This window comes from Geotrypetes seraphini, chromosome 2, assembly GCF_902459505.1.
Source record: "Geotrypetes seraphini chromosome 2, aGeoSer1.1, whole genome shotgun sequence".
Lineage (NCBI taxonomy): Eukaryota > Metazoa > Chordata > Amphibia > Gymnophiona > Dermophiidae > Geotrypetes > Geotrypetes seraphini.
The window spans coordinates 262302255-262325350 of NC_047085.1; the positions used below are offsets into that span (position 1 = coordinate 262302255).

General features: G+C 43.0%; 1 protein-coding gene across 7 annotated transcripts in view; it reads left to right on the forward strand.

The window, feature by feature from the left end:
* Nucleotides 1-23096, forward strand: part of CACNA1I (calcium voltage-gated channel subunit alpha1 I) — a 1298213-nt gene that overhangs the window by 976692 nt on the left and 298425 nt on the right. For all 7 annotated transcript variants that reach the window (XM_033929511.1, XM_033929508.1, XM_033929510.1 and 4 more), the window contains 2 exons: nucleotides 12087-12238; nucleotides 14793-14978. In XM_033929511.1, the coding sequence (XP_033785402.1) occupies nucleotides 12087-12238; nucleotides 14793-14978 (338 nt within the window). The remainder of the gene's footprint in view (nucleotides 1-12086; nucleotides 12239-14792; nucleotides 14979-23096) is intronic.

Genomic DNA, 23096 nt, shown 5'->3' on the forward strand with positions numbered 1-23096 from the left:
CCCCTACACACACACACATACACCCATTCTGGGTTTCAGCCTGCCTATCTGACATCACTACCTGAATGTCAAATTGCCATCTAGAATTAAACATGGACTCCTTATCTTTCTGCCTGAACCCGTCTCTCCTCTTCCCCCCATTATCTATTTCTGTGAACAATACCCTCATCCTCTGTGTCGACAGCTCACAACCTTGAGGTAATCTGACATTTCTCTCCTTCTCTTCACATAGCCAACAGACTGCCAAACCTGTCATTTCTCTCTCTGCAATATTGCTAAAATCAGACCCATTCTGAGTGCACTGCCAAGACCCTCAACAATACCATCATCACCTCTCGCCTAGACTACTGCAACCTGCTTCTCACTGGCTTTCCGTTAAACCACCTCTGTCTCCTTCAATCTGTTCAGAACTCTGCTGTTTGCCTCATATTCCACCAATGTCGCTATGCCCACGTTACTCCCTCCTCAAGTCACTTCATTGGCTCCCTATCCATTTCCGTATACAGTTCAAACTCCTCTTACTGACCTACAAGTGTATTCCCTCCCCTGATCCTCAGTCTCTCATCTCTCCTCTCTCCCCACACTCCCTCCAGGCACTCCGCTCATCGAAGTCTCACTCAACTCAAGTTGGTTTGGGGATTAGCCCCTACCTATCTTCTACCACATTTCATGCTATATAGCCCCACAAGGACAACCAGAAATAGCTATTTATTTGCATACCCAAAGATCACTGGTTGTAAATACAAGTCCTTTTTGGATAGGTCTTCTATGTTTCAAGCAAGTAAACAGCAATCTTGGTTAGGTAACTACATCAATGATGCCAGGCTGACCTATGGCACCTTTCGGAAAGAAATAAAAACTGTACTGCTTGACAGATTTATCTCTTAATCAGAAGTCACACTAAACTTAATAATTTTATTCTGTTTATCTTTTGAGTAATATGTGTACTTCCACTACTTGCATTTTGTAATTGGCTGACTGCCTAGCTCTCTTCAGTGTGAACCGCCTAGAAGTCGTCAGATTATGACGGTATAGAAGAACAAAGTTATTATTATATTATTATTATAGAAATGATTAGCAGTTGTAGTAGTAATAGTAATGGATGCAAGGTACTGAAATAGTAGATCAGCATGAAAATACATGCCCAATTATAGAACAGTGCCTAAATATTTCTGTTACAGTGCTGATGAACCACCACTGTTAACTTGGTCATCAGGAATATTCTGGAATGGGGGGGAAAGGATGGGGGGGGGAAAGTTAGGGGTACCTGCACATATACTGCAAATATGTGCTGTTTAATATGTTGTATCTCTGTACATTGTTTTGATTTTTTGGACACGTGTTAAGTGTGTATATCATTATCAGTAATAGAGTTACATTGGTGGGGGAGAGAAGAAGGAAACTTGATTGAACTCTACCAGAGCAACGCAATGGAGGGGTCCTTCCCTGCTGTATTCAAATGTGACACACTGTCCATTTACCGCTGACAATCCCAATAATTTTAAGTTGCCTTGCTTACTTCACCCTAGCCCTGTCCCATCTGTCCTTCTTTAGACTCCCCAAACGTCCGCGTCGTCAACCACCAATGGCATTCTGTGAATACTTGTGAACTTGTTGTTCCTTTTTGTCGACAAATATGATTAGATTATACAAAAAAATGATATTCTCTATTGCTGGACAACTTTAACGAAACTACTTGCCACTATACCTCTGAAAACAGAGAAATTTGGGAGCTTTTAAATATCAACTGTGAACTTATTTACCACATTTAGCTTATGAGGCATTCTGAGGTATTTGTGGGTTGGAATTTTTGTGAGCTTTTTCTGTATAATTTTATTTATGTATTGTCACAGGGAAACCCCTGTAAGCCCCAGCAAGTTAGATGCTGGCAATAATAAACCCATACCAAAGCCCAGGCATAAGCAGGAAAAGGAACATATCCTGGCCAATACCTATTTATCGTTTTTTAGGCAAGCGCCCAGTGACGTAGACACAATACTGCAGGGTCCTCTCAAGTCCAGAAAAGCTAAGCAGGAGATTCTTGACACTAAAGACAGACACTAGTCAAAAAGCTGGATCAAGCAGGTTCACTGCTCTCGTCTCCGCCAATTAGAGGGAGGCACACACACGAAGCCAGTTTTAATTACTCTAGGAGAGAAAGCGAAGGGAGAGCAGAGCAAAGCAGGGACTGGAAGGAGCAGAAACCAGAAATACCATTTACCATTATTTCCTCCTCTCCTTTATCCAAGATTGGTCCACAGCTTGCTTACCTTGTCCCATGGCTTTAGAAAAGGCCTCCTAAACTATATGTGTTGATTTCACTTTATACCTGGGAGGACATGAGGTAAAGAATCTTCATGGCACCTTCTAGTCTCTTGATTTTATTATTATTACTAATTTTGGATTTAGTTCACACCTTTATAGAAGGTAGATCAAAGTGTTTACATTTTGTTACATCAGGCATTTCTCTGTCCCCACAGGGCTTGCAATCTAAGCTCACTAATACAACTCTAATACCACTTTGATTGTCCCACTAATCTCCTAGCCACTTTCAACTAGTGGACCACTCACTCCTGTTTGCCCGTCTCTCTGATACTGGATTTGTGAGGGCAGTCTTCAGTTGGTTTAAATCATTTCTTCTGGACTGTTCTTTAATTCTGTCTATGGTGTTTCTACCTCTTATTCCTTTACTTGTGGGATTCTGCAGAGCTCCATACTACACTTTTCCCTCTGTAGTCGCGGTTTCAGCAATTGCGGTTTCAATTATTCACGGTTTTTAGCTTGCTGGTTCTACCACCCAAATTACGTCAGCTTGCATGGTTCATAGACAACGGCGCGAAAGACAAAGGCGCGCCCAGACAATTGAGCGCAGCGCGGAGGCGTGCGCCGTTCAAAATTAATGTTTTTAGGGCTCCGACGGGGTGGGGGTGGGGGGGGAACCCCCCCACTTTACTTAATAGACATCGCGCCGGCGTTATGGGGGGTTTGGGGGGTTGTAACCCTCCACATTTTACTGTAAACTTAACTTTTTCCCTAAAAACAGGGAAAAAGTGAAGTTTTCTGTAAAATGTGGGGGGTTACAACCCCCCACAACGCCCCCACAACGCGGCTCGATGTGTATTAAGTAAAGTGGGGGGTTCCCCCCCACGCCCCCCCGTCTGAGCCCTAAAAACATTAATTTTGATCGGCGCGCACCTCCGCGCTGCGTTCAATTGTCTGGGCGCGCCTTTGTCCCGGCGCGCTTTTGACCTGACACTACTTGCATAGAGAAATTGCTGATTCCAAGCGTTGACAGAGTAAATCGCTGATTCCCAGCACTTTCTTCACCATACTTTGCCTCTTCTTCAGGAACAGGCCAGGTCTTCCACCGTATTATTCTTAGTTTCACCATATTTACGATGGTTTTTAATAGAAAAGGGCGAATAACATATGAAAAAGTAGTTCGCGGTTTTTCTGTACTTGCAGTTCTATTAATCCCCTATTAATCACAGCGAATATGGAGGGAGAAGTGTATCAGCTTTGCTCTTTAACACCTAAAGTCCATTAGCCACTCTCATTCAAATATTTTGCATTAAGGATTTTTGTTTATGCTTATTACATTTTACTTATTTTTCTCACTTCTTTAGTTAACATTGATTTTTGACCCTTGCAGATATGCCTAAACTGTGACCTACTGGGTGACAGGTTCTCTATCACAGCCCTGTTCTATTTGGTCAAGAAAGTGTGGGGCAGGCACATGGAATCTGTTAGGAAATGGAGGTGATAGTGGATGCTGCAGATGGGGAGACTGGACAGGCCATTTGGCCTTTATCTACCATTATGTTTCTATGTCTTCCCATTCTGGCTGTTTCTAACTTTTGGTATTCGTGAGTGACTTTACTTTGGGCTAGATTCACAAAGCAAACCGATCAGTTTGTGACCCCTTTACTATCAAATTTCCATCCGGCCATCACTTACCTCTCCTGCGATCCGCTTCGAATCCGTGCATGCAAATGAGGTGAAACACATGTAGACTGGACAGCGACGCGATTCACAACACCAAATTTCCGATCCGACTGGGCTGGCCGATCACCTGAAGAAGCGACTGCTGGGAACCAGTCGAAAACGTCTTTCCGACTGGAAGCCCTGCTCTCTGCCCTGCAATCTCTCCTGCCTGCTCGCCCCAAATGCTGTCCTGCTTCTTATATCCTGCTGCTCGTCTTTCCGATGCTCTTCTCCTGCCTGCCCCGAACTGCCATGATTTCCTGCCTGCCTCGACTCTCCCACCCTTCCCCGCAGTGCAAGCCCGTGGTTTTAACCCAAGGGCTCTAAGCGGGTTAAAGCCACGGGCTCCATTTATCTTTTTATTAGCCTTGGTAACTGGTTAGTTTAGTTCCTTGCTCTATTTTTATCAGCCGCGAGCGCGAGGAAATTTTTCTCTCCTGCTCCACATTACAGCGGCAAGGTGAAGGCGGCAGCTGGCAAGAGCGGGACCCGCTTTCTGGGAGCCACGTGGGTTGGGGGTCAGTGGAGGTGCCGGGGTTTGGTTCAGTTGGTGGCGAGGGAGGAGAAATAAGGGCTTGATAGAGCAGGAGAAGCAGGAGAGTCGGCATTAATCTACTAGTTAAAAATCTCCTCGAAGACTTGCCGCCCAGCATTGCCCTTCCACGCTCTGCGAGCCCATGGTTTTAACCCACGGGTTAAAACCACGGGCTCGCAGGGCTCAAAACTACTAAAAAAAAAGTACAAAGTAAAAAAAAAAAAAAATCGCTGCTCCGATGGTCTGCGCATGCACGATCCATGCAGGCAGATGGGAGCATTCCTCCGATCACCCCTATCTGCATATTTCACTTTTGTGAATTCATCAGACTTGCCCGGATCAGGCCCAGATCGGACCCGATCGGGCAGGGTAGTAAATCCAGCCCTATCCTTTCAGCAACAGATTTACAAAGTTGTCAAACCTGGCTTTGTGTCTCTGCACAGATTCCGCTATTTGTGCAGTTTTTTTCTGTTTACCTGCTCTTCATAGACTCATTTACACCTTTCTGATTTCTTGCCTGGACTATTGTAACCACATTTCTAAATGTCATCAAACTAGAGAGTTGCATGGGGACAGAAATCCCACCCGTCCCCGCCAAAATCCCACCCGTCCCCACCCATCCCCGTGAGGGATCCCTCCATCCCCATCCGTCCCTATAAACTTTAGAAATAGTTATTTCATTTAATTATGCTACTGAATTAAAGGCTCTGGTAGAGACCCATTTACAAATAAGCAAAGACACTTTATTATTTTGGAAATATTAATTGGGAAGAATACATACTTTGTAAACGGGTTTCTACCAGAGCCTCTAATGTAAATATAAAATATAAATACTCAGCTGATGAGAACCCCCAAGCTGTCAGCTGAGGACGTCCTCTGCAGTTGGCCAGGGGTCCCTTTTGCCAAGTTTGGCAGGCAGTAGTAGTGTCCCTGAGTCATAGATGCTGGCATCTCAGTAGCTCATGGATGCTGCCAGTGACTGCTGCGCTTGGTGGAGGGGAGTTCTGGCCGTTTCTGCTGGCGGTGCATGGGGATCCCCACCAGTCACAGCAAGGGTCAGCAAGTACTTCAACACTGTAGAAATAAAACTAGAAATACATTTCCTTTTCTTTTGAACACAATACAAAGATATCTGCTATATACATTTCCCAAAGCTAACATATTTTAGTCAATATATTCCGTTTTTTACCTTTGTTGTCTGGAGACTTATTTTTCCATCAAGTTGGTCCCAATTTCTTTTTTCTGCTTTCCCATCTTCTGTAAATTCTTCTGTTGCTGTCCATTGGTTCCATTTATCCCTCTCTCATCCCCCGGACTATGTGCAGCATCTTTTGCCCCTGCCCTCCAAACCAGTGCCCAACATTTCTCTAGCACCATGACACATCTCTCCTTCCATTCCCTTCACCACTATGTCCAACATTCCTCCCTCTTGCATCTCTTTCATTCTGTCTCACTGTTCCCTTTCCATCACATTTCTCCCTCTCATCTGTACCTCCCTCCCTCCCTATGACCAAAAATTCTCCTTTCTTTCATTCCCCATGTACACAATCATTTCTCTTTCCCTCTCACTGACACACCCCCACCCAATTCTCCCTTTCTATTCCCTCCCCCACCTCAGCATCTCTTTCCCTACCTTCCTCCATCCTCTCTCCCAAGTTCATGCCTTGAAGTTCTGTGTCCAAAAACACACTCCCTCCCCTTCTGTGTCCCGCGTTTGCATCCAGATAACAGCAAGGGTTGGAGGCAGCTCGAGCCGAGAGGCTCATCTTCTTTTCCTGCCTACAGCACGAACATGTAGCCGACCAGAAGTCTTCCCCCGACGTCAGAGCTGACATCGGAGGAAAGGCTTTGCACCAGTTCTATCCGTTGGTGAAGGTGCACTGCTCATCAGTGCTCAATTTTTTCCTCTGCTCCATGTACGCCCCGGTGTGCACGGTGCTGGAGCAGGACATCCCACCGTGTTGGTCCATCTGCGAACGGGTGTGGCAGGGCTGCAAGGCTCTGATGAACACTTTGGCTTCCAGTGGGCAGAACCATTCGGAAGACCTGGGGGGGGAGGGGGAGGCGCTGCTCTCCACCACCGCTCCTCCACTCTACGGAGCGCCCAAGTACGCCACCTCTGACCAGCCTTTCCACTGCTCATGGGTGCTTGGAGGATAAGGACTGCACGGCCCCACACGAGCCGGCCAGAGGTGACAGCCAGGAAGAGATCTGCCTACTACCCTGCACATGACTGACTGGAGCCTTCTCTCCGACGCCAATTCTGACATCGGGGTTAGACTTCCGGTCGGCTAGTGTGTGTTCTGCAGGTAGGAAAAGAAGAGGAGCCTCTCTCCACTCGCTGCCTCCAACCCCGCGGGATCCCAGAGACCACGAGGGGGGTCCCCACGGGATCCCTGCGACCCGAGGAGGCATCCTTATGGGATCCCCGTGACCCGAGGGGGCATCCCCACGGGATTCCCGTGACCTGAAGGGGGAACCCGCGGGATTCCCGCCGTCCCTGTTCCCGTGCAGCTCTCTACATCAAATCTCACAAAATGTTGCTTCCAGGCTTCTTTGCCAAGCTTCTAAACATAACTGTATCATACCTCTTTATATTCACCTTCACTGGCTTCCTGTTAAGTTCTGTATCTCTTTTAAGAGTCTGTGCTTAGCACAAAAGGCTTACTATCTGGGCATTCTCCTATACCTATCCTCCCTAGCCCCCTTCCCCCCCCCTCTAAAAAAGTGTTTGCCCACAGAAGCTTCTGCCCTCCACTCTACTATCCCTCAAGCTAGCCAGCCCTAGTTGCCTCTCCTACACTGCAGTATGCCAGTCTCAGCCACCACCCCTCCCTCCCTCCCTCCCTCCATCTTGCTGTCTTACGAAACTGCAGAGACTTCTGTAGTTTGAGAGAGGAAGGAAGACTAGTGGGCATGAGGGTGGAATTGAGACAGACTGGAGGCAGGGTGTGGAGATGAGAGGGAGACAATGGGGATTCAGGTCACAATGACAGGTGAAGCAAAGAGGAAATCATTTCATGCACAGCTATCAGAGTGGATTCCTAGAACACAGCCTCACCCGTTGAACCCCATTTCACCCCATATCTTAACATGCATTTACTACATTTCAGTAGAGAAGTACAGGCAGCAGCCACAATTTTTTTTTAATATGTATTTTATTGATTTTAAACAATTCAAACATCACAGAATCACGCAATAACATCCCTTCTAAGAAAAAAGTATAACAAAGGCAAATTAGGAGCTCAAGCTAAATTGAAAATTATACAGTATGTACATTTCAAAAATGATCCCAAAAAGCCCAAACCCTCTGTATATTGTGAACATTACTCCATCTGATAGGAGCTACCTCTTCATACTTACGAGTCAAACAAATTCTGGACCACCATGCTGAAAAGGAAAGTGCCTTAAAGAACAAAAAATGAACCCTACAAAAGTGGAGGCAGAAAAATTACTGAACTAGAAAAAACCTCCCAAACCCCAAGAAAGGAAAATGACTAGGGGAAAGAGACAAAGACCAACTGAACACTCAATCAACTGCGTTAGAAATTAATAAATGCTTAAGCGGGAGAGCCCTCAGTCACACAGCCGCCACTGGGAAACCCCAGGGAAAAGCTGACGCAAATTTGCACCCAGAAGAGTGTTAACTGCGAAACATCCCCGGGCTCTCTCCGCATAATAAGTGAATAAATAAAGTGCAGTATGTGTGAAAAAATATGATTAAATTAAAAAAAAAAAAACACACCAATAAATTAAGTTGAAATTTGTCTCTATCTGCATTTTCTACCTCGCTTTCCAAGCTGTGTCGGAGAAACTGAGAGACCCAGCGCAGTCGAGTTCCTGAAGAAGGGGGTGTGCACCCCCGAAACGGAGTCCCGTAGGACGAAGCCATCTTTTGCTGACTGCCTACACACGGAGAAGCTAAGTTCTTCTAGTTTGTGTTCAGCTTGGTTAGATTTGGACACTCATTTTCCTTTTGGCCCCATGATTGGGGGATAGAGACAAATTTCAACTTAATTTATTGGTGTGTTTTTTTTTTTTTTAATTTAATCATATTTTTTCACACATACTGCACTTTATTTATTCACTTATTATGCGGAGAGAGCCCGGGGATGTTTCGCAGTTAACACTCTTCTGGGTGCAAATTCGCGTCAGCTTTTCCCTGGGGTTTCCCAGTGGCGGCTGTGTGACTGAGGGCTCTCCCGCTTAAGCATTTATTAATTTCTAACGCAGTTGATTGAGTGTTCAGTTGGTCTTTGTCTCTTTCCCCTAGTCATTTTCCTTTCTTGGGGTTTGGGAGGTTTTTTCTAGTTCAGAAAAGGAAAGTGCTGCACTTTTTCTATTCTGATAAAATATGTTTCAAGGTTTATTAAATATTTGATGAATCGCTATATCTTTATACAAAGCGATGTACATAATAATACAATAAGTTAAGTTAAAATACAAACAATATATATATAAACATTAGAGGTAAGACAAGACTAACAACAATTGGAAGGGAAGGGGGGTTAAAGTTACATCTGTTATAATGAGAAACACATTTAAGGAAAAAACATTGGGGAGGAAGGAAATTCTTAAAACAAAAATTAGGATAAATTTTATATATTAAAAGCCTGTTTAAAAAGAAATGTTTTCAGAGATTTCTTGAAGGAAGAAATGTCTTTTTCAATTTTTATATTTTGGGGCAATGAGTTCCACCATTGGGGGCCCACTACCGAGAACATATCTAATCTACGAGTGCCTATTATTTTTAAAGAGGGAACAACTAATAGATTTTGGGAAGATGATCTTAATGCACGTGCAGAACTATAGGGAATTAGCATTTTAGAAATGTACTGAGGTTCATTGAATATCAAATTTTTAAATATAAGTAGCAGAACCTTAAACTGTATACGTTGGCAAATAGGGAGCCAATGTGCATCTTTAAAAAATGGAGTAACATGGTCAAATTTCCTGGCATCATAGATTAATTTTATAGCAGTGTTTTGAACGATTTGCAGTTGTCGTTTTTCCTTATAGCTAAGCCCATATGAGTGTCAAACAATTTAGCTTTACATTTCTGAACTAAATGTGGTAAAGCAGCTGAATGCAAAATAACAATTTTGTACGTTAACACAGTATGAAACTCAAATATATCTTGCATTCACTGCCAAACCCCAACCCAAAATGATGTAACAACAGCACATTCAAATAACATATGAGAGAAAGTGCCTACACCAGCAGTGATTTTCATATTCTGTTGACCATTTAGCCCGAAGCCTCTATGCTGCTGCATCCCACCCTTGCGGAAGCAGGAAGTGACATCAAAAGGGGCGGATGCAGCAGAGAGGAGGCTTCAAGCTTGTTGGCTGATGGGATATAAAAATTGCTGCTACTGCTGTCTACTAAAACATTGGATGCATGCTAAGGTAGAGAGCGGGAGGACAGGAGGTTCCAAGACAGGGGGACAGATGTGCTGGGGTTGTGGGGGCCCCTAGGAGCGCAGGGCCCTGTGTGACCACCTGTGTCTAAGACCGGCCTTTATTGCATATTCATGGGTGCATGTGTATATCTGTGTGTGCGTGTATGTTTGGGTGGGCATTGTGTGTTTCTCTGACTGGGAAAGGAGGGGTACAGTTTGAAAGGTGCAATCCTCCAACCGCTATGTAACAGTGGATCAATAGCTGTATGCTGCACAGCTGCTGGTACTGCTTTTTCCATAAAAGTGCACTGGGCTGTTTTTGTCAGGGTTTATTTCTATGGAATACCTTGTCCAATCTGGCCCGTTTTCAAACTCCGTTTGTCTTCTCATTGGTTATGTTAAATTTTTAGAGTTTTATTTTGCCTTCAGACAGGTAAATAGATGTACAATTTTTTCAAACCCTTGGGGAAAATTCTACAGTAAAGTCCTTCCATTTAGATGCTCTGGTAATACGAGGTGATAACCTATTCTATATTACCACTTCGGCGCCCAAGTGTCCTTAATAAATGCTAGTGTATGTGTGTGCCCCAACTTGGTGTACATTTAGGCACCCCCATTTAGATCTGCTGTAGGCCTGGAATAAAATAGGAGTGCCTTACCCCCTCTTCTATGAAACCACACTAGCAGTTTTTAGTGCAGAGAGCCGCGCTGCTCCCAACGCTTATTGAGTTCCTATGAGCGTCGGGAGCAGCGCGGGCTATTCAGCATGGCTCTCTGCGCTAAAAACCGCTAGCACGGTTTCGTAGAAGAGGGGGTAAATGTAGCAGTCACATAGGCAACTTACAGTATTTTGTAAGTTGCCTGCCCTGCATATGCTTTGCCCATGTGAAGGCCCCTCTTTACAAATATGTATTATGCCATTTGAGTGCCCATTTATAAATATCACTTAGACACTCAAATGACATTTTCAAGGCTAAGTATACACTTAGGCACCCTAATGTCAATCTTCTCTTCAATTAAGTGTACAGTTGGATGTAAATACCAGTGTCATATTATAGAACGGCCCTTCACATGTATAATTTCTTTCCAACATTCTGTTGGGTTGGAAAAAATGAGCAAAAAAAAATAGCCAAAAAGAAAAATAGATCCAGAGCAGAGCCTGGAAGGAACAGATTTTGTGCAGTTTTGTTTTGAGCTACACAGTAACTGTTAATACTGTATATACTTGAATATAATCTAAGATTTTGCAGCAAAAAGAAATGTCCGCAAATAAGGATATTGGTTGATATTCGAGTCTACCCGCCCTCCCTTCTAGTAGCATCCCTTCTTCAGCACCACTGCTCTCAGCCTCCTCCATCTGTAATCGGCAGTTCCTCCGCCATCAGGCTTCCCCTTGACCCAGCAATTCCCCTGTGATCAGCATGTCCCTCCCTCCCTCTTCCCCCACCCCCACCCCAAAGAGTGACAACCCACCCCCTCCCAGATTCAGCAGTAGGACTCCCAGGCCTACTTGGTTCTCTAGTGGGACATTGGGGCTGTTGTGAATCTCACTCACTCTTCCCCATGTTCTCTCAGTGCTCAAAATGGCTGCCGAAACTTCCAATGGAAGTCTTGCAAGGCCTCGTGAGGCTGCCACTCAAAGTCTCGGCAGCCATTTTCAGCACAGAGAGAGTGAGAATTGTTACTGCCACAATGTCCCACTAGACCACCATGGAAGCATGGTAGGCTGGAGGTCCTGCTGCTGGGTCCTGGAGGGGGGGAGGGTCATCACTCTTCGAGGTGTAGAAAGAGGGAGGAGGAGCACACTGGGGGCGGGAAAATTGCTGGGTTGAGGGAGGGCCTGACAGCAGGGGAACTGCCAGTGTGGTGTGGGATGGTGGGATGGGAGTGGAGTGGAGGATGGACACCACAGGGTGGGTAGGAATGCCTGTCACCAGAGGGGGATATAGGGGGGGAATGGTAAAATATAAACCCTCAGGTTATATTTGAGTTACCACTTTTCCCCTAAAAAGGTGGGTAAAAATAGTATCTTGGTTTATACTTGAATGGGTTTATATTTGAGTATATATGGTACCTTTGTAAGAAGGGAAATGATGCAGGAACCAGCAACTAAGCCTTATTTTCCCCAGTTACTAATTTCCCTTCTTTCTTTATGTTCCTGAACAGCCCGAGGAGCTGACGAATGTCCTGGAGATAAGCAATATTGTCTTCACCAGTATGTTCGCCCTGGAAATGATCCTCAAGCTCTCAGCCTTTGGCCTCTTTGATTACCTGCGCAATCCCTACAACATCTTCGATGGCATCATAGTTATCATAAGGTAGTGGGGCAGAAGGCAGCCTGATGTAAGAGCTACCAATTTATTTTCATGTAGCCAGATGCAAGCCCTATGCTTCCTGCATCCCACATACATGTGCACATTGTACATACATGTATATCATGGCCTGGCACTTTGCCTCAGTATTTGTGTGTATTCAGACCTTGGCTTCTGTGCTGAGGCTACCAACTCAGTTGCCCATAATAGTTACTCAAGCTGGTAAGTTTGACATCATTCTCCACTTCAGGCTGCATCGAGATCACCATCTCATTTCATTAAGCTGGACTCTGTTGGGCTCAATTGCATCCTGCTTAATCTGAGGAGCTTTAAGCACCTCCTTTGCCCTCTGCTGAATTCTTCTCGCATTTTGGCTATCGTGGAGCTTTTTTTTTTCTACGGCAGAAAATATAGATCAACTCATTACAACTCAATATTATCACTCTGGTTATAATATTACTCTGCAAAACTGACTGTGCGTGCCTGTTTTAAGACTTCTACGGTTGGTTTATTGATAGCTCTCAGTTTTTATCCTCTCCATTACTGCTCAATAAAAATGACTGAGAATGTTCAGGATGAATTTTCTCCTTTTTTTTGTGATGTCTTCAGACAATTGACTGGTCATTGTCTGATGGTTCTAAGATGAATCGTATGAGTCATTTTCAAGAAACAAAACTATACTGTTTTTAAAGGAGAGCTTTTATTAAAGCCTGACCTATAACTATGTGCATAAATAAGGCGAGAACTGTATGAAGCAGCTTGCTTGTCTTCCAGAAAGTGCTATTCAGTTTTGTTTTGTTTTTATAATTCTTTATTCATTTTATAACTTACATCAAGTACATCAACATTGGTATTAACATTTTAACATAGATATATCACTTGAAATTCTACAATTAATCTTATCAAATTAAATTTATTCCGTTTTATTATCAGCTGTTCTAGAGCTAATTTATTGATTAGTCATATCACTGATTAAAACACCCAATTCAATAAAAATCAATGGAAATAGTTTTACTTTCTATCCTGCTGCCTTTGAGTTGTTTAGCGTAACGTAAGAGTTAAAAGTAAGTACAATGTTGATTTTTCAATTAACCTGTAAATATAATGCAAGTCAGGGCTAGTCAGGGCTGCCAGATGACTCCAGGTCATAAGGAGATGAGGGCTGGCTCAGCGATAGCGCTGCGCCTGGATTGATTTTTAGACTCACTTTCTGGTTCTTGGCCTGGCTGGGGATGCTGCAGAAGCAGTGTCCATCACTCCTGGTAGGGAAGGAAGTCTCAGCCATCACTCAGTGGTGAACCATAGAAGCCAGATTTAAGCTGTTTATGTACAAGGTCTTAGTGAGGTATGCACAACAAGAGTGGCTGCACAGGGCAAAATGGAGGTAGGGTGCCAAAGTTGAACCTTTGTTCATTGCCTCCCTTCTTGGCCAGCATCCCCCCTTCCTCTCACTACATTCCAAGCGCATCAATCCCCCTCCCACAAGCCTCCCACTCTGAAGAAGTCTTCCTCTCCAAAGAGTATCCACCCCCTCCTAAGAACCCCCAACCCCCACCCAGGTCTACCTGAAGGATGCCCTGGTGCTCTAGGGTAGGGTAGGCAATGGCGATCCCCACTTGCTGCTGCCCATGTCAGCTCTGGGTTCAAAATAATGGCCGCAACCTATTGTGGTAGTCTCGTGAGGGAGGTAGGGGTGCCATGTTGGGTGAGTCACACAGGGTGCAATTAAAGTTTGCTAGGACCCTGTATATGGTCTTTGGTCTCTGGGAAAGGACTGTTCTAGAAATGGCTAAGCTGAGATGAAAGGTGGATATTAATGTAGGAGAACCCCTTCCCTCCTGTGGTTACAAATTAAGGTCTATAGTTCAGTAGCCTATCAGAGGTATTTTTGAAATAATCTGGAAGCCCAAAAGAGCAGAAGGAAACTGCAGCCCTCCCAAATAAATAAGGAATAGGCAAGCCAGTCATGCTTGTCCACCATTATATTTATGGATCTAAAGTTGAGTCTCTCTAAGGGAAGCAGGACTACAAGTTCATATATGCATAACCCAGACCAACTAGTTCTGCCCAATATCACCTACTTTATCACTAATAAACAAAATAACTCTCTTTGTCATTGGACTAAATGCACTGTAAATGTCTGCAGCTACGAGTAAAACATTGGTAAATATGTATAGGCGGAATTTCACAGTGTTTGTGGTAAAAGTAAAAGGTAGGCACTCTTCAACCAGAAAACAGAGCAGATATAGCATAGGAGTCACAGAAGTTGAAACAACAACTTTCATCACAGAAGGCAATTCTGGTGCCTGCGGCCTTCGAACACAGATCTCCATTCAGCTGAAACATCTGAATTTCATAGCTTTGCTACCGCTCAGTTCTTTATTGTCATGGATAGACACATTTACATGTAGAAATTACCTTATAAATGAATCGCTTTCTCCTTGCCTGTTTACTTATTCCTCTCCTTTTCTTTCTTTTCTGCTCCTCTTTTTGTCTGAATCCATCCTCTGTTTCCCTCATTCTTTCTCTCACTCACTCCCTTTGCTCTGTCCTCTTATAGCGTATGGGAGATTATCGGGCAGAATGATGGTGGTTTGTCAGTTCTGCGTACATTCCGTCTCCTGAGAGTGCTGAAACTGGTGCGGTTCATGCCTGCTCTCCGTCGCCAGCTGGTGGTGCTGATGAAAACAATGGATAACGTGGCCACCTTTTGCATGCTGCTCATGCTTTTCATCTTCATCTTCAGGTGAGGAGGCGTGCCAGAGAATGCTAATCTTCCTAATGAAAGTGGGGGGAGGGGAGGGAGGGTTGGATTTTTAAAAAGTAATTTCTACCCTAAAACAGTGGTTTACGTGTGGAAATTGGATGCACAGTTATATAAGCTCCTATATGCAAATAAACATGAAAATCCTCTGTATATGTAAAGATAGCAAAATTGAGCAGGAGTGTTTCCAGAGGTAGGTTTGGCGAGGTAGGTTTTTGTTTATGTACACACTTTAAAAAAATTACTAATGCCACTTTCAATTTAATTATACTAAAATTTAGATTCATTACCTAATAATTAATTTCTTTAATAACTCTAAATAAATAATCATAAAGTGCTCAGTGCCAGCACTTTACGATTATTTATTTAGAGTATTAAAGAAATTAATTATTAGGTAATGAATTTAAATTTTAGTATAATTAAATTGAAAGTGGCATTAGTAATATTTAAAATATTGAAACTGGAGAGCCTATTATTGTAAATAATGGTTCCCATAGGCACACTTTTAAAAAATACACAAATACGCATATAATATATCTCAGGAAAATCATGCATTCTAAAGGGCAAGTGTAAACATACTGTACGTTCAAGAATTCTTGGAAGTCATTTGTAGAATGGACATACAATTGTTTGGAAAATTCGCCATTACCCACTGTAAAAGTATGCACCTGCTATGTATGCGGGAACTCATTTATAAAATTACCCCTCGGGACAAAGTAGGAACACAGAAACATAGGCCCGGATTCAGTATAGGTCACCCATTCTCAGAAGCCACCTAAGTGGCTTTTGAGAATCACACACAGGTGCCCTATACAGAATCACCCTAAGCCGCTTAACTACCACTCTAACGGGCGCCCATGTTACAGACGCCGGTTAGAGAATCATATTGCCGCTGAACTGATGATAGCAAGGGATCTCCCTGCCACCATCAGTTTAATGGCTGCAGCCGTGACAGGGTCCTGTCCCCCCACCCAGTGAAGATTACCGGCAGGAGGGATGCCCAGTTCCTTCTGCCGGGACCCCTGAAGCCGGCCTCCCACTCCCAAATGTCTGCAGCAGGAGGAGCGCCCAATTCCCCTGCCGCCACCCTGCTGACACATCCCCCAGCAGGAGGGATGCCCAGTCCCTCCAGTCAGTAAGAGATGGTATTTTTTGTAACGGCATCCTTTTATTGATGGAAAATTTAAAAAGCCATGAGTATTTTGCGAATGTTTAGATTGAACAATGGAAAATGATTCAAATAGACAAGTACTCTTATAAAAAGTGTATATTGGATAAGAATCTTAACCTTGCAGACTCATGAGTGGATAAATGAAAAAGCCTCAGCCCCACCACTCCACCGCTGTAATATCTTGTTACTGCGGGAAGAAATTACGTGGTGCAATCATCACTGGCTATTTCATTCATTTATAAGTGCTTTTTGTTTAAATAGTATGTTTAAATAAATAATTTATTAGGTAATAGTAAGAAATACTGAGGTTCAGTGTACTTATCTTATGACAACTAAACCCTGGGAACATGACCCGACATGTTTCGCACCGTCTGTGCTGTATCAAGGGTCCCCCTAAAATAGTAACAGGAAGGTGACATTAGTGCTTATTCCTAAGTTTTATAAATAATTACTACCCAACTTTAAAATCCAAGTCTTACCGGGTTGCCTATGTCATCCGACTCTGTCTATGTTTGTAAAAGAGCAAGATGGCAACCCGGTAAGACACTTGGATTTTAAAGTTGGGTAGTAATTATTTATAAAACTTAGCGGGTGGGGTGATGTTATAGAATAAGCACTAATGTCACCTTCCTGTTACTATCTGCACCTATCTACCTAAACAGCCGCCTACACCGAAACCTTTCACCCAGAGTAAGGAGAACCCAGATCCTGTTCACCTACCCCCCCCACTCAAAGGCACAAGACGCAAAAAACTATATGACAACCTACTTGCTACACAGGCCGCGAAAATAGACCCCACCATCTCCAAGTTGCTGATCACAACTACTGCTTATAAAGCGTTTCGAAAAGATATCAAAACCATACTATTCAAAAAACACATCCCAACAATATAATCTACCATCATCTTCTATCCCCTTCGCACATTCCTGCAATTCCTCTCCACAGGCAACATCTAATCTAGTCGCAATTGACGATAAGTCAATTCATATCCGGAAACATTGTAACCACCAAATATCTGAAAACGTCAGATATATCAACTTATAAACAGAATCAAGCTTTTCTGTAATGTAAAGTTATGCTATGTAAAATAATGTAATGTAAGTTATGCAAGTACGGTAAAGATAATGTAAAGTAATGCAAAGTAATTCCACGTAAAGCTATGTAAAGTTATGTACGAAAAGTTATGTAAAGTAAGGTATGCAAAGTTTGTAAAGTAATGTAAAGAATTGTATTGTCATCGCCTGGAAATGACCAGCCATCTTCTAATGTAATCCGCTTAGAACCGCAAGGCACAAGCGGAATAGAAATCACTAATGTAATGTAATGTAATGTAATATTTTAGGGGGACCCTTGATACAGCACAGACGGTGCGAAACATGTCGGGTCATGTTCCCAGGGTTTAGCTGGCATAAGATAAGTACACTGAACCTCAGTATTTCTTACTATTACCTAATAAATTATTTATTTAAACAAAAGGCACTTATAAATGAATGAAATAGCCAGTGATGATTGCACCACGTAATTTCTTCCCGCAGTAACAAGATATTACAGCGGTGGAGTGGTGGGGCTGAGGCTTTTTCATTTATCCATTCATGAGTCTGCAAGGTTAAGATTCTTATCCAGTATACACTTTTTATAATAGTTCTGAACTTATACTGGAATAAGGACTACTGAAACTAGTGCCATAGTTCTAGTGAGCTTCAAATAGACAAGTGGCAGTCATGCCAAAGAAAACTTTGTAGCAAAAATTTTTTTTTTAATTTATTAAAATTTTGTTATACCACCAAATCAGTTTTCAAGGCGGTGTATATCAAAAAATTAAAATGCACATGTTTAAAAATACAAAGTACAAGTGGGGGGTTTGTCGTTCAGAGACTTGACAAAACAAATGGACAAACTGGAACAAGAGGGAAATTGGTAGAGCTACATTGTTTATAAAAAAAAGTACAAGTGGAAAAAACATTAGGAAAGGGAGCTGGTGACAGGTAAGTTAATAAAGTTCAGAAAGGTTGCACATTAAAAGCGTCTTTAAACAGGTAGGTTTTTAATTTGGACATTAAGGTCCTCTTATACAAAGGTGCGCTAACCGCTAATGCGTCCATAGGATAACATGCACGTGTTAGCGTTTAGCGTGCGCTAATATTTACCACGTGCTAAAAAGCACAGCGCACCTTAGTAAAAGAGGGGTTAAGTCAGATACTTAAATTTAACACGTGCCTCAATTTGCAACCAATATAGTATTCTATAAAAGCTATGTAAGATATGTATGGAAATGGCAGCCCTGCTTATGTTTTGCCCATTGTCCACCCTTGTATGACCTATTTGCAGATACTTAGGGCTCCTTTTATCAAGGCGCGCTACGGGGGTTAGCGCGTCGGACATTTCATCACGTGCTAACCCCCGCGGCAAGCCTAAAAACTAACGCCTTGTCAATGGAGGCGTTAGCGACTAGCGCGGCAGGCGGTTGAACGCGCGGTATTCCGCGCGTTAACCGCCTACCGCAACTTGATAAAAGGAGCCCTCAGTATGTTTATGTTTATTAAAATCTTTATATACCGCTATACAGCCAAAAAGGATCAAAGCAGTTTACAATCTAACTTTCAAATATATAAAAGAACTCCATTTTGAATAGGAAAGAAAAGCAACAACCCCCCCCCTCCCCCCAAAACCAAAGAACACAAGTTAAATAGGTATTTGCAGAATAGTACGTGGGTGGCATGCTGGCATATATGTCCGTACATGCTAGGATTTGAAACATTTACATGATCAGATTCAGAAAATGGCTCCCAAATTTGGACACCGGAAAAAAAAATCAACACTCGGCGCTATTCTATAAAGAGCACTTCAGGTTAAGTGTTCTTTATAGAATAGCACGTAATAGATTCCTGCGCCCAAATCTGGGCACCAGGACTTATGCCTGTTGAACATAAGAACATAAGAAACGCCTTCACCGGATCAGACCCTAGGTCCATCTATTCCGGCGACCCGCACACGCGGAGGCCAAGCCAGGTGCTCCCAGATGGAGACCCTGATCACCCGTATCCCTCAATGTGATTTGCAAGGAGGTGTGCATCCAACTTACGCTTGAAACCCAGAAGTTATGTATAATTACTGCTGCCCAATTTGGGTACACAGCTGCAGTATTCTATAGCACTGTGTGCAAATTTCTGGAACACCCCAACCCGCTCTTGCCCTACCCATGGCCACACCCCCTTTTGGGTTGTACGTTGTGGAATTTTGGTGCGCAGTTTTATTGAATAGTGTGTAGCAAGATGCACTCGCAAATCCAAATTGGTATCAATTAACATCGGTAATTGATTGTTAGCACACAATTGTTGACATTAATTGGCTCGTTACCCAATGTAGTTGTCATCTGACAAGCAGACATGTCCCCAAAATGTTAAATTGGCTCTCAAATGTGAATGTAATCTTTTGTGTTTAAAGTGTGATTTTAGCTAGTCTTTTGTGTGTGTGCTGAGGGGTCCTGAGTTCAGGCCTCAAGAGGAACAGCGGGAAGTAAATTCATGGCAATAATAATAGCTAGGTGGTTGCATAAAAAGGTATATTTTATATATTCTGTATATAAATAGAAATAGGCTTTTACAAATACAGAGTATACAGTTGAATTTAGAGTTGCTTGTATGCTTTTGTGAATGAGAGAAAAGACAATTTTTCCTGTGTGTCTCTGAATAGGTGTGATATGGAGGTGTGAAGAGGCTGAGAGGGGGAAGAGAGGAGGTAGAGAGGGAGATAAACAAGAGTCCAGAGTGAGAGAGAGGAGTCAAGAGAGGAGGCCTTTTATAGGTTGGAATCTTGTTCTAAAAATAGCTTCTATTGTTATTAAGTACGTATTTTCCAGCATCTTTATCTGCCATACTTGTTTGAGACAATGGTCCTTAATTGATAAGGAAGATGTGACACTCTTACAGGAATAGTAGATGTAATAGGTCTGTTTGACATCTTTTGTTCCATTCAAGTAGTGTAGTTAACATATCTTCTTGGGAATTCCAGACTGTCTAGATACTCAATATATGTGGATTCTGTGCAGGGTGCAGGGTTCTGTATTAACATTCCAGAGTCAGAATGTTTAATATAATATTCCAGAGACCTTTGCTGACGCTCTGGTTAGGCCATCAGAAAATGCTGATAGCTAGCTTTCAGCAATATAAAGCTGACAGTAATTACATGTGCTTCTTATAGTTACATGTGCACCCTTTATAGAATCTAGGGGATAATGCAAATGTCAATGTTAGCACCTAAGGTGTTCCTGGGTGGAGAATATATGGAGAGAGGGTGGAATTAGCACTCATAGGTATATTCTATAAATTAAACACATTTGCACCAATTCTTTCCAGCAGAAACTCACAATTACATGTGCCTCAGAGCAGGTGCTTCTGTATATATTGTGACCGAGTGTAGGTCGAGCGACATCCCAGCCCTGGGTATTAGCAGTGGCGTACCTAGCATATGTGACACCCGGGGCCCATCATTTTTTGACACCCACATATCGCACAACAAGAGTGTACCTAGAAAAAGGCAGCATCTTAAACACTGCAATAAGCACTAGAACACCAACACATACATTGTAAAACTAAACAAGCCAGATCCCGCCAGTCAATTGATCCTGAACAGTCGATGCTATTAGAAAGCCATGTCACTTTCATACACATAGACCGATACACCCTCGCCCAATATGGAATAATCACAAACTTAGAAATATGTAGACAAAAGTTAAACTGAACCGCCATGAAACCAGACTCTGCGTACAATGCAACACCATAACACCACAAAAACAGTAATACATGTCCTCCAATACTGTGCAAAATATAAAGAGAGTAGATGTAAATTTGAAAAAACTGATACATAACAATTACCACTTTACAAATTAACAAATAAAAATAAAACAAATAATGAGAAATAAGAAAATACAATTTTATTGGACTAATCCCCGTAAGCTTGGTCCCCATTCCCGCAAACCACCTGATTCCATCCACACAAGCCTTGAATTGTTTTATATTGAACTTATTATATTAAAGTATAAAAAGAAACAATATTCTGTACAATTTATAAATCAGCGTCTTCTCCCCACTCTCTCTTCCCCATTTCCCTTCAGCGTCCTCAGCCCACTCTCTCTCCACTTTCCTTCAGCGCATGCATATAAAAACAAGCAAGTAATTTTATATCATTTTCATTCTATTCATTCATAGAAATTAAAGTCTAAATAATGCCAGTCACATAACAAAACATGATTTTACAAAAATAATTCCCTGCACAGTCAAGCCTGCAAGGATTACTATATATCTTTCAGCAGCTCCCCTCCCTCCCTCCCCCTTTACCTTCGTGGCCAAGTCAAAATGATCTACCAACAATAAAATTTTAAAAACACAAAGCACACTGTACGCAGAGAAAATGTTAATTATCATTTATATTCTGCGGGTTTTCAAAGAGGTCAAGGCAGATGACTTTATGCAATGTCACCTCAGTAACAACTATACAAAAATAGGCAAATATACCCCCTCCCTTTTTACTAAACCGCGATAGCGGTTTTTAATGCAGGGAGCTGCTCTCGACGCTCATAGGCTCCCTGCGCTACAAACCGCTATTGCGGTTTAGTAAAAGGAGGCCATAGTGCAAAATATAGATAGCATATATAAATTCTCAAAACGGACACATTTTGATCACTAAATTGAAAATAAAATCATTTTTCCTACCTTTGTTTGGTAATTTCATCAGTCTCTGGTTGCACTTTATTCTTCTGACTGTGCATCCAAAATTTCTTCCCAGAAGGGCTCCGAGATAAAATAACATTATTTGCCGATGACGCCAAACTGAGCAATGTAGTGAGCAAAAGCACAACAGACAATAATTCAATGCTAGACGACATGATGCACGACCTATTTCTACTGGAGCACTGGTCTAGGTCTTGGCAACTCAGTTTTAATGCCAAAAAATGCAAAGTCTTGCACCTGGGCAGCCAAAATCCATGCAAGACTTACACCCTTAATGGCGAGATCCTAACAAGAACTGAAGCAGAACGAGACTTAGGGGTGATCGTCAGTGAAGACATGAAGATTGCAAATCAAGTGGAGCAAGCTTCCTCCAAAGCAAGGCAAATCATAGGTTGCATAAGCAGGAGTTTCGTCAGCCGTAAACCTGAAGTCATTATGCCGTTGTATAGATCCATGGTGAGACCGCACCTGGAGTACGGTGTGCAATTCTGGAGGCCGCATTACCGTAAGGATGTGCTGAGACTGGAATCGGTCCAGAGAATGGCCACCCGGATGGTCTCGGGACTCAAGGATCTCCCATACGAGGAGCGGCTAGGGATGTTACAGCTCTACTCACTCGAGGAATGTAGAGACAGGGGAGATATGATCGAGACATTCAAGTATCTCACGGGCCGCATCGAGGTGGAAGAAGATTGAGGTGATTGAGGCCAGCAACGTGACGGATTTTAAGAGAAAATGGGATGCTCACGTGGGATCTTTAAGGGAGTAAATTCAGGGGGGGCGGATACTTGGCAGCGGCAGACTCGATGGGCTATGGCCCTTTTCTGCCACCATTTTCTATGTTTCTAAGATATCTTCTTTTTCAAGGGTCCCGCAGCAACAAGGGGGCATCCGTAGAAAATCAGGGGTGGGAAACTGCACGGTGACACTAGGAAGTTCTTCTTCACTGAAAGGGTGGTTGATCGCTGGAACAGTCTTCCACTTCAGGTCATTGAGGCCAGCAGCGTGCCAGATTTTAAGGCCAAATGGGATAGACATGTGGGATCTATTCGCAGAGTCAGGTAGGGAGGGTCATTGGGGTGGGCAGACTAGATGGGCCGTGGCCCTTATCTGCCGTCTATTTCTATGTTTCTATGTTTTTTTCAGCCTCCTGTATGCTTCCTCTCCTCCAGACCTATGTTTCTTTCAGCCTCCTGTATG